The sequence below is a fragment of the Stigmatopora nigra genome, chromosome 7 (genome assembly GCF_051989575.1).
Source record: "Stigmatopora nigra isolate UIUO_SnigA chromosome 7, RoL_Snig_1.1, whole genome shotgun sequence".
NCBI lineage: Eukaryota > Metazoa > Chordata > Actinopteri > Syngnathiformes > Syngnathidae > Stigmatopora > Stigmatopora nigra.
In genome coordinates, this window is record NC_135514.1 from 1,830,668 (window position 1) to 1,843,209 (window position 12,542).

General features: G+C 39.1%; 1 protein-coding gene across 2 annotated transcripts; it reads left to right on the plus strand.

Annotated features, from left to right (window-relative positions):
• The first annotated feature begins 666 nt into the window (after positions 1-666).
• Positions 667-11,784, plus strand: LOC144199853 (solute carrier family 45 member 4-like). Of its 2 annotated transcripts, none has more exons than XM_077721730.1 (13): positions 667-850; positions 2,776-2,983; positions 3,792-4,025; positions 6,976-7,164; positions 7,248-7,427; positions 8,002-8,660; positions 8,780-8,926; positions 9,013-9,261; positions 9,345-9,464; positions 9,566-9,665; positions 9,731-9,942; positions 10,197-10,265; positions 10,449-11,784. In XM_077721730.1, exons 3-13 carry the CDS (start codon positions 3,815-3,817, stop codon positions 10,710-10,712), a joined length of 2,400 nt encoding a protein of 799 aa, XP_077577856.1. In that variant the 5' UTR covers positions 667-850; positions 2,776-2,983; positions 3,792-3,814; the 3' UTR covers positions 10,713-11,784. The 2 variants fall into 2 exon arrangements, with proteins under 2 accessions (XP_077577856.1, XP_077577857.1); XM_077721731.1 differs by lacking the exon at positions 667-850 and adding an exon at positions 1,079-1,164.
• Positions 11,785-12,542: the final 758 nt, after the last annotated feature.

Here is a 12,542-nt window from a genome sequence, read left to right on the forward strand (position 1 = left end):
AGTTTGCATGTTCTCCCCGGGCTTGCTTCGGTTTTCTTTGGGTACTCCGATTTCCTCCCACATTCCAAGACATGCCGGTAGGCTGGGTCAACACTGTACATAGCGACAAAGTAGGAGTGTGTGCTTGGATGGTTGTTTGTCTCCTTGTGTCCTGTGATTGGCTAGCCATCGTTTCAGGGTGTCTCCCGCCTCGTGCCAGCTCCAGACTCCAGCACCCCCCGCAACCCTTGTGAAGATAAGCTGCACAGAAAATGAATTAATGAATCAAACAATTGAAAGTGATAGTTAAAAATGTCAAAATATGTTTTTTGTTGTTGTTGAAAGCCCCTTTCGACAAATATGATAGGTTGATGATGCCTAAAATTCATTGATTTTACCTTTCACTGGCTGGTGGTGCAGTACATTTTTAAGAACAGCTAATATAGTGTTATTTAAATAAAATACTCAGTTATCCTCATTTTTATTATTATTTTGTACCACTATTGTACATATACTCACACACGAAAAAAATCAGCCCCCTTTTTTTTTTTTACTTTGTCAATAATTATACGTAGATTTGATACAATCACAACATTATATGTCGCCACCTTCCGGAAATGAAATGTGTGATGACGCAACTCTTTCGCTGTCTTGACCACGCCTCTCTTTGTTACTGTGGAAACCACTGAGGTTGAAGGGGGTGTACATAGTACTGTACCGCTGCTGAAAGTAGAGCGTTGAGCGTACTTATTTAGCAGCCAAAGGTTAGCAGTGCACGCTACGTTAGCCCAAACTGAGAGCTTCGCTGTCCGCGGTATCCAAGACTGTTCACGACCACATGTGGTGCCTGTTTGTGGAATAACGCCGCCAGGTATGTAGTACGTATTTGCATCTTTACCATTTCCTTACAAGTTTGAAATTGCTTAAGTTGCACTCCTTTAGGGTTTCAATAGCTGCCAGCAAAAAAAAGTGATATATCGTGGCGTTGGAGCCTTACTGGTCTTGACTCATACCTTAAATGTTGTTGTTGTAATTTTGGTTCTGCTCATCTCAAGTGTTAAAGAGACATGGAGGTGTAAAACTGGTACCATATTTCATCATCAACAGGTAACGACGCGATGACAGATCTACAAAAAACATGTCTCGACTGGCTCGGCAATGTTCACTAATACCATTCATACCAAGGTTGGAATAAATCTTTTCCCTGCGCAATGTTCCAAAACACACTTGCGTTGGAGGCAACCACGCCCCCCAAATCCACCGAATCCCCCCCCCCCCCCCCCCCGAAAGACAACCCCTACCCCCCCCCCCACCAAATTAAATGCCCATGCCAAAATTGTATAATGGGTACAATTAATGCCATTAACTATGCATTACCATTAATATTCAACAACAGTAAATACTTCATTCATTTTCTGTACCACTTTATCCTCACAAGGGTCGCAGGGGTGCTGGAGCCGATCCCAGCTGGTCACCAGTCAAAGGTGACGGACAACTATTCACACTTACACTCATATATAGGGGTAATTTATACAAAGGAATAGCTGTCATGGACTTAAGAAGATTGAATGAATGTCATATTTTGTGATGAATCGCTAATCTGCTTCGGAGAAGTTGATGATCATTAACTTTTTTTTGTGTATTTCCACTATGATGTATAATGATGACTGCCTGAAGAAGACTTTCCCTCAGTCAGTCATAATATTGGATATTTTTTCTTGGTACTGAGAAACAAAACATTCCTTGGAGACATACACATAGAGTAAATGCCATGGCCATTATGAGGGTCCAACCTGTAAAGTTGATCTCGTAACAGCAACCACAGAAAGTTGGAGCCATATTGATGTTGAGCGTTGCTTATCACTCCATAAGTCCATACCTTTGAGGAGGGGTGGACAAACAAGTAATCATAGGTTGCTGTGGGTCCTGATCTCTAAAACAGTTTAATCAAAGAGGTGTCTGATGAAACGAAGCACCTGACTGCAATGGAAAGATTGCACTTCTAAGACACTGGATTGGTGAAAATGGGCTCTCTTGATGAGTTGGAACAAGAGCCCGCCACCACTGCACCCTTCGTGGAATACTTTGCCCACCCTTACCTTAGTCACTGCAAGCTGTTATGATTGTTTTTTTTTTCATTATGCTTTCACTATGACTTCTTGGTTCCAAAATTCCTAATTTACATATTGTCCGACTATTACAAGTTTTTACATAGTAATTGAATTAATTATACAATATTGTCAAAGAGCATAATGATATCATCAATATTTAGGAAGATCCAAAACCATGAAAATTGTACCATAAAAATAATTCATGTAATGGTTTTCCCCGGCATGTTTTCAACTGATGATGTAAGGGAAGTATCTGCCAGGGATTGTGTCACTCACAGTCTTGACCATGCGACAAGTCGGAATACGGAATTGAAAGTGGGTCAAAAGAGGAAATAAGTCCCGAAGGAAATGATTCCGTGGAGATTTTGCCACACAAGTTCAAACCTGAGACAAGAGTCAAAGACAGGACCTGCTCATGCCACAAAATATATACCCTATTTTCCGGACTATAAGTCACCTTTTTTGTCATAGTTTTGCTGAGCCTGCGAATAATGCTCAAGTGCCACTTATGCTTATGTGTTTTTTTTACTCTCTAACCACTGAAAGCCTGTTCTAGTCTTTTTTTAAATTGTTTAACTCAATAAGTTCAAGATCAAATCTTTATCTTAAATGTCTGATGTGTCTTGCACAAAAATGGAGATGATCTCTATACAATTTCTTTACCATCCCATCTGTTTTTCCGCAGGTTGCTGTCTGAAGGAATGTACACAGATTTTCTGCTGAAAAGGACCCACAAATCTTGCACAGTTCAAAAGCTTACCACCACCATTGTAAACCCAGTTACAGAATAGCTTCAAACCCCCAACTCGCACACTTCCTGCAGTTTTGATCACACTGAGCAGACCTTTACTAACGAGGATGGACAGGATAAGAGCTTCAGCAGCTATTTGCAGGTAAGTGTGTCACGTAGGTGAACATTATTGAAAAGCCTGGTTTATTTACTCTGAACGCCCCTCAAAGAATGGTTAAGCGTTCCATAACTTTATATCTTTTGGAATGTGATGTAACTATCTTTGGCAGCTGTGTGGTACAATAATAGACTGCCGGTTCTATACACTTTGCAATGGTTAGAGGAATAGATATGGATTAGTTTGGGAACATAAGGGAAGTGCCTGATAGTGGAAGTATCAGTTTTTTTCTCACCATTTTAAATTTGACCCAAGGGAGCATGTGAATGGATTTGAGCAGTAATTCGATACCATAGGCCATAAAGGACAGAGTTAAGATGTATATATGGGAGTGGCCTTTTCAAGCTGAGAAAAACATGATTTATGTGTGATGGTGTTTAGAAAATATGTTTGAAATATGCCTTTAAATAACAGGACTACAAACAGTGTCACTTGATTTTCAACATAGAATACGGGACGAATAAAGTTATCCAATCCAATATATCTCTAAAACAATTGTGAAAACAGAAAATGGTTCTCAAAATGTGTTTATTTCATTTTGTTTAACGTTTATTTAATCAGATAAAACTAATTCGGACAGGAAGACATATTTAGAGGGTCTACCAGTTGACTCCTGAAAAATACTGTGAAGTATTAAGGTTGATTATACTCCCTAAAAAAATATTTCATTGGTACAATTGAAACACTATTCTTAGTCATGTCAGTGTTGTCAATAGAATATTCGATCATCCATTATTTTTATATTGTAAATGTTCTTTTAGAGGTTTTTGAAGTGGCCCTTCCATGTTTTTAGAATATACTAAAAAAAATTGAAAAATGGGAGAATTGGCAGCTTCAGACCTGTACAAAAAGAAGAAACCAATGGACGTGGCCAGCAATACTGAGAATGAAGATGCAGAAGAAGCATCAAGCAAAGGCACAAAGATCCCTCTGCACCGTTGGGTAATGCACGGAGCAGTGATGTTTGGCCGGGAATACTGCTATGCTATGGAAACCGCCCTGGTCACACCAGTGTTGCTCCAAATAGGTAAGAACTTTTTTCAGTAAGTAGTACTTAAATATTGACGCTATGGGACTTTCAAGTTGTTACTTTGGTACTAGGTGAGCTTCCACATTATGTTTACTCCTTAAATAGGCCATTTAAGCAATCCCTGTAAATTGTGCAGTTACAGAAACCTTCATTCAGTCATTTTCGATACTACTTATCCTCACAAGGATCACGGCTACAGAAACAGAATATTCAACTTTTCTTCATTTTTCTGGCTTATTTGCCTGGCTTCGTTGTGGGCAAAAGCGGGCACGATTCTCGTTGGTGGCGGTATAGTCGTTTGTCTCTGTGTGCCATATGGCTGACTGGCGACCAGTCTATGGTGTAGTCTATCTTTCGCCCTAGGTCATTAGGGATAGGCTCTAACAACCCTTACGAGGAAGCGCAGTACATGTTCAGTTGGTACCGAGGGACCCAAACTGTGGCAGCTCTCTTTTTGGGACCATAAACTCTGGAGATGGTTGTGTGTGAGAATGCTCGTAGATCTGCGGTTTCTGAAATACTCATACTAGCCCATCTGGCACTAAAGACCATGCCACGTTCAAAGTCGCTTAAATCACCTTTGATCCGTATTCAGATGCTTGGTTTAAACAGTTGCAGATCGTCTTGGCTATTTCTACATTCCTAAATGCTTCACGGTGCTTCCATGTGATTGATTGATGACAAAAAATGTGCAAACACACAGTGAGCATGGTGTGCCTAATAAAATGGCCAATGAATGAATTATATTTTAGTGTAACCAACTTTCTTTTACTCTTTATTTTTGGCTGGGGCACTTTGTATTAAATTCACATTTAACTTTAAGCAAGTAACAAGGGTTCATTCATTGTGCACTTTTGTTTTAAAACAAATATTCATAATTGTTTTTAAATGTAATGCACCATCACCTTAGTCTTAAATCAATATTAGTTCTGTCTAAACGTGGAAACCACCCTCATAATTAGTAGAACAATGCAGAGGCGACCAACATTTCCAGTTTTTCTGTCATTTTTCCCTCTCTCAAATTTGCCTTGGGTTTTGTTCCACCAATTTGATCAAAGATGTAAATACTTTACTAGAGCTTAAAAGGTACCTGAGTATTAGTATGTGCTCACTAAGGTTTCAATGATGCAGCATCCTTCCTTACACTATTTTCACAAATGTAACAGTTGCCAATAAACACGTTTTACTATGTTGTTATATAACAAGCTACAATTACCAGTGGTTCAAAGTATATGGAAGGCTTTGTTGACAAACCACCTTAGTAAATGGCAAGGCTTCAATAGAAATTCTGCAAGTCTAGTCATTTATTGCAGCACCTGCTTTCAGAAATGTCCAACTCAATATAACAATAAAAAGTTCTTGCCACGCTAATGGGATACCATTATCAATGTTTGGAAACAGCGGATGTGTTTCACTAGTGTCATGTAACCTGCATGCCCAGCAATAGCAACCAGCAACGTCAATGGTAAATGGAACAAAGGCACCTTTTCCTGGTATGTTAAGAATGTACAACACAGCACATTTCAGCTTCACCGTCTTTCTGCACATTTGGAATATTGATGGGAAGATTAGGTTTAAAACCCCATTCATAGTGTTATAGAGGCATTCACATTTTCTAAGCATCCAGCTTTGCACTGCTTTTCACTCTATGTTGAAAATGCAATGCAGTATTTTTATTTTTGTGTTTACATTTCTTGGGCTTTTCCTACAGTTGTTCAGCAATGTTATTTGCTTTCTGACTTGTTTGGCAATGCAGGTTACAGATGAAGAAAAACTACATTAATCAATAGGGACCAGGGACTAGATTTCTTCGATTGACCTTGCACAAAATTAAAACTATTACAAAATATTTGCACAAACAGTAGCAATAAACCAACTGTATATTGTTATCTTTTCAGTTCATCTTGGTTGAACACAAACTTTTTTTTCTCCAAATTGTATTCCTACAACAGCTGTTTTGTGAAAAGTACAGTTGAACAACAGTGGCTCAGTTGTTTCTGTTGTTTTTAAGAATTTGCAACCTAAGATCACAGTATCTAACACTGAGCTGATTGATTTCTGTTTGGGTACATTGTAGCAGTCATAAAAAGTCATCATTTGTGTACACTACCTTCCTTCTTTTAAGATAAGCTTTTAACAAATAAAATCAACTCAATTCCAAGAACCATCAATGCCAAACCTGTTTGTGATAGCCTTGTGAAATATGGGTATTTATTTCAAAGTGAGTTATTTATCTATTCATATAACACTCAATTTTAGTCAAATGTAATAATCAGAAGTGCGAATTGCAAATGTGTCTTTGCTTGGCCCTCTCCATTCTTTGCAACCCTAGCCGCAATAGTGTTGACTTAAGATGGTCGGAAAGACCACTGCAGAGGAAGGCAGCGTGGGTAACATGTTCTTCCCGTGAGAACCAGCCAGCTGAATGGCTAGGAATCCAATGGAGACAAAAACAAAGCACCACTTCTCTACAAGGGATGGAAAATCGTTGCAGTTTTTTTCTCAGACAGCCCAACACAAATGTGTGCACTTATATCAAAATAAATTATGCATGGCTGTCATTGTGGATAACTAGTTCCCCACTAAAATAGTCTTTTTGTACATATTTGTCCTGTTATTGAAATTTAGGAAGACAAACAAAAGTACACATCACAGTGTCTTCCAATTCCTAAAGTAATTTACTCAAACGGAAATCCACGTATGACAAACTATATATGCTTTTGCTTAATAGATGCATTTGATTTAAAACAACTGCACAGAGCTACCTGATTAAGAAGCAAATCATCAAATTTTACAAATGATCATAGCCATCAACTCTACTGTTTCTGCCCTGCAATGTAGAAATAACTTAATAAGGTTCTTTTGTTAACTGTTGAGTGTCCTGTGACCTCTCTTTTCATAGCAGTTTATTGAATGAATTGACTCTGTTGTGTTTTGTTTGTTCCAGGTTTGCCAGAGCAATATTACAGTCTAACATGGTTCCTCAGTCCTATCTTTGGTCTCATTCTCACACCTGTAATGGGCTCAGCCAGTGACCGTTGTACGCTGAAATGGGGTAGGAGAAGGCCATTCATTCTGGCTTTGTGTGTTGGTGTACTTTTCGGTATGGCGTTGTTCTTAAATGGAGCATTAATTGGTGAGTACCAGGTTTGTGGCAAAATTGAATATCCAATAAGGTTACCCTTTCAATTGATTGATATTGTATATGATTTGTTACAGGACTTTCCATTGGTGATTGCCCTGATAGTCAGCCAATTGGTATAATCCTCACAGTCTTGGGAGTGGTGGTACTCGACTTTTCTGCTGATGCATGCGATGGACCCATCAGAGCTTATCTTCTTGATGTTGCAGACACAGAGGAGCAAGATATGGCTCTAAATATCCATGCCTTTTCAGCAGGTGACAATTTCATGCATGGCTTTACTGAATGTACTTGTGAAATCTCTATCGATAATGGGTCATTAACTGCCAGGTTTTGACAAATGCTATTATTTATTATTATTTAATTTTTACTCCCCTAAGCCACCCGATGGCGCAGTGGATCTTTTGCCTGACTTTGGGGCGGAAGATTGATTCCCATGGTTGTTTGTCTAAATGTGTGCCCTCTATACAAATAATTGCTGACTAGCCTAGGGTGTAATCCGCCTATCGCCCAAGTCAGCTGGGATAGATTCCGGCACACCCAGGCCCTGACAATGACGAGCAGTGTTCAAAATGAATTAAATGTACTCGTTTACTTTATGTATAATCTTTGGTGCATACTGACTTGCACAAAATGTTATGTATTGTAATATTGGCAATGCCATATGAGCAGAACTGCGCCATGGTAACAGTAAAATCTTAAATGTACCTACAAAGTTGGAATTGTCTTTTATCTTGAAAATATTTGTACAAAGGTTATTGCTGTTGTTAAGGGCATTCTTTTTGGCATAAATAGTGATGTTTTTTTTTTTTAATGTTTAATTCCTCTTAGGTCTCGGTGGCGCTTTGGGCTATATGCTTGGCGGCCTCGACTGGACTGGGACCTCTTTGGGTCGAGCATTTAAGTCCCAGCAACAAGTGCTCTTCCTTTTTGCAGCCATCATCTTCATTTTCTCGGTCATACTGCATATGTTTAGTATCCCAGAGAAACAATTTATGGTAACCCATCAGCTCAATATCACAGGAAGAAGGGATTCAGCCAGTCAATCTTCCGACCGACTGCTTAGTCACAAAACCCTGCCCCTGGACATCATCACTGAGGAAGAACCACTTTCCCAACAGAATGAGCAAGCAGATCCTATGATTAAGGAAATGGAATTCCAGGTTATGGAGCGAATGCGGAGTAAAAGTGATTCAGTCTTAGCTATGCCAGACACAACCATCAGGCTGGATCCTGACCTGGACTTGCAGGTGCATCTTTTTTGGCCAACAGTACAACAGGCTTTACCTGAAATCCAGGAAGGTCTTGAAGATTCATTCAAGCCTTTGAATCAGAGCATAGATTCTTTGAGTCCCAGTGGAACACGCAATTTTACAGATGGGATGGTGTTTATGGAAACTGGAGATTCTGCTCTTTCTGGGTTTAATGGTCAGATTACTGCTCACACTGAAGCTAGTCCTGCCTCTGATGCATCCCACATGAAACCAAAGGTGAAATAGGTTTCCTATTTTGTAATATATACTGCATGCTGTATACTGTATGCATAAGTCGAGGGGGTGTTTTGTTTCTAGTGAGCTGTAATTACTTTTGCTTCTTTTCTGTTAAGCAGACCAAGCTAACTAATGGTGTTGGTGTCAATGGTGTTTTGTCCCCCTCTGATCGATGCAATGCAAACAAAACCTCAACTAAAGGGCATTCAAGGCTCCTCAGCGCCTCAGCTTCTCCACGACCACACAAACATACGTTCTACCGACAAGTAAAACACATTTTTAAAAGCCTTCCACAAAGAATTTTGCAACCAAAAAAGCCTGTGGTTCAAATGAGATTGTTCTGTTTCTTCAGCCTTCATTTACATTCTCTTATTATGGGCGAGTGGGATCCCAGCGTCACCGATTACGACGGACAACCATCTCGAACCATCAGCCAATCACCACTTCCCGCAGTCTAAATGATCTGAGTGATCTGCATCTGTGTGGAAATAGACAAGAGTTTCAGCTGTCAAAAAGCAGCCTGTCATCAGAGGACTCCATAAGCAATAGTGGCCCCAACAGGGGAGCAACTGTACAGCTGCTGTGGCTGTCAATGCTTAAGGTGGACAATATAATTTACTATTCCTCTTAATAGAAATCATCATTTCATGATTATTTTTTCTTCTGGTTCCGCATTATATCTAGATGCCAAAGCAGCTGTGGAGACTGTGCATATGTCACCTGGTCACATGGTTCTCCTATATAGCTCAAGCAGTCTTTTACACAGATTTCATGGGACAAGTCATTTACCATGGAGACCCCAAGGTCCACACATACGCATGACGAATATTTTTATGTATTTCATGTTATGATATGGTCAAATATCTTTAATATGTTTAATCTTTGAAAATTACTGTCATCATTAGGCACCGGCCAATTCCACTGAGTTCCGGGATTACAACAGCGGAGTCCAAATGGGTTGTTGGGGGCTTGTAGTCTATGCTGGTACTTCTGCTGTCTGCTCTGGTATGTACACACAAAATTCAGCTCCTCTCCAAAATGGCACTTCTCTTACACTTCTCTTTAACTAGCCATCCTTCAGAAGTACCTGGATAATTTTGACCTGAGCATCAAGGCCATCTACATTTTGGGCACTCTGGGATTCACGATTGGAACCGCAGTGATGGCCATCTTCCCAAATGTGTATGTTGCCATGGTGATGATCAGTAGCATGGGTATCATCTCCATGAGCATATCCTACTGTCCATATGCCTTACTTGGACAGTACCATGAAATCAAAGAGGTATTTTTATTTGTGTAATACAGTGGTACCTTAGTTTGTTCTATGCTCACATTGAAAACATCGACCTCTCAAATGAATGTTCATCATTCAAATTAATTTAAATCAAGACATGTGTAGTTATATTGTGGTCAACCTACAAGCCATAGAATAGCTTTGGACTGCCTTTTAAATTGGAATCGTAAGTTGAGAAACCGTGATAATTTCAACCAGAGAAACTATTACTGGTATTTAAATGTTTATTCTGCTTCCTTCAGTTCATCCACCATAGTCCAGCCAACACTAGAAGAGGTTTCGGTATTGATTGTGCCATCCTCACGTGCCAAGTAAGTTGTCCTGGTGTAATACTCAAAACATTGTGGAAGTCCTCATATTGAATACCCGTGTGGTTATATCGTTCCGAATGATGTCACTCAGCATTCTGAAACAGATTTTGCTGAAGAAACACCATTGTTTGCCTACATACAACCACAATTTTAAAGTCCATATAATTTTTGTATTTTTTCTAGGTATATATAAGCCAGATTCTGGTCGCATCGGCATTGGGAGCGGTCATTGAGGCGGTCGGCACTGTTCGAGTTATTCCAGTGGTGGCCTCAGGAAGTTCATTTCTTGGCTTTCTTGCCGCTCTTTTCCTAGTTATTTACCCTGATGGGGAGCCAGAGGTTGCAAATGAGGATACCATGGTCCAGGAGTTGACCTCTTGGTCAGTGGAGCCCGACCAAAATATAGATAGTGGAGAGAGATTTGCCCTGCAGACAACATCAGTCTGACACAACTTGTAAACTACTGAGAAGCAATCAACCGCTTGAATGTGAACAATAAGCAAGTGCTGTCAGAGATGGAAAAAGGAAACAATTGAACAACGATGGAACCTTACCGGGAAAAACATAACTACTACATTATTATGTGGATTTGCACAGATTTGTTTAATTTGTATGAGTGATGTACTTCCCGTTGCTACCTCATGTAAAATAGGCTTTATGTGGCAGCTGGAAGAAATTTGTACAAGAAGCATTTTTAGTGAACCTTTAAGAAGCACACATAGCACTTTGTGTATTTTTCTTAAACTTGACTCTGCAGTACTGTATGTCAATACTGTAGTATCATGCCTTTTTATTGCTTCCCGGACATTTCCAATGTTGTAAAAGTTTTACTTTGGCCATGCCTACATTATCTATTGGCCAAGGAGAGGTGTACATTTCCCTCCTTTATTGAAATATCCACCCTCGATATTTTACGTCAAGAAGGTTTGTCAGTTGTCATCTCTGTTTATGATCCAATGCAAGCATTTATATAAGCTAATAGAAACATATGATCATGTTTTCTATTATTAGTTTATGACAGAACTATGCCCACTTATTGCTGTGACCAAAGTGGCATTTATTGCAATGTCAAATGATAAGCTATGCCAGTTGTGCCACGTTTTAAGATGCACATACATTCATAATTATACTCATGTTCAATTCCTTGCTGACATCTGCAAGTATCCTCACAGGAATCTAATTTTTAAGCGTTTTAAAGGTACGGTGCTGAAGTTACTGTAGAGTGCCTTTTGTTCTAAAGGTGTCATTGTAAGCAGGTACAGGGTTTCTGTCAACAATTCCGGTTGTGCAATAATTAGCAATCCTTGTTCAACTCAGGAAATTAGTTTTTATTAATATTAAACAAGAAAAGCATTATTTTTTGTGACACACCAAAGGATTTACATTTTTCTATAACTGGCACATGGAAACCTATTAACAGGTTGTGTCTGTGTGGTGTTTTGGCCATGTGAAGACCTTTAAGATGTGCCTCTATTCTGTTCCAATTTTAGTCGATAATAAATCACCGCTGTTCAGCATACTTTCTTTTTTTATCCAACAAAAGTTGAAATTGCCCCTAGGTATGAGTGGTTAGCTCTAGTGAGGATAAGCGACTCAGAAAATGAATGAATATGTACTGTGTCAGTGACAAACTGTATCTAGTGTTAATGCTGGGAAATGCAAGGGGAATATAAGCTTCTTTAGTGGACCATGTTGAATGATATTTCCATAATTTGCTTCAGGCTGAGGTGGACCACAGGCCATAGATTGGACACCCCCTACTCTAGATGTAAAATGTCAGAAAACATTCCTAGAGAAAGGCAAAGTGTAATATGTCACAGCTTGTTTAAGCACGCTGTCTTCACACATAATTGCAGGTTTCTTACACAGTGTGCTTCTGTTCGTGTCATTTAGACTTGTCATTTGTGAGAAGTTTTGCACTCCAGGGATTTCAAGCTAAAAGAGTCTGTTTTTCACTTACTGATATAAATATCGACACAAAGAAAAACATTCGAAGGTGTCAGAAGAATGCCACAAACCCCCAAATTTAAAAAAATCTGACAAAATTGAAATTATATATTTTTTCAAATATTTTTATCTGATCAATTGCATGTAGTACTTATAAATGGGTAAAAAGTGCAATTCTTAAATGGTTATGCCATATTTTGTGAAAATGAAAAAGCAGAAAATCCACTGCACTGATAACTCATTCCAAAACTCCCTAATTGCCTTGAAACTAACCTGGAAGTCGCTATTTTTAATTCATTTCCTAGTTGAAGACAACTTCTTTTTTTTAAT

What these genes read in the sequence shown, in the direction of transcription:
- LOC144199853 (XM_077721730.1), top strand. Translation starts at nt 3,815, where the DNA reads ATGGGAGAATTGGCAGCTTCAGACCTGTACAAAAAGAAGAAACCAATG. An exon ending in AGTACCATGAAATCAAAGAG is followed by an intron (nt 9,943 to 10,196) that starts GTATTTTTATTT and finishes TGCTTCCTTCAG; the next exon opens with TTCATCCACCATAGTCCAGC. An exon ending in GTGCCATCCTCACGTGCCAA is followed by an intron (nt 10,266 to 10,448) that starts GTAAGTTGTCCT and finishes TATTTTTTCTAG; the next exon opens with GTATATATAAGCCAGATTCT.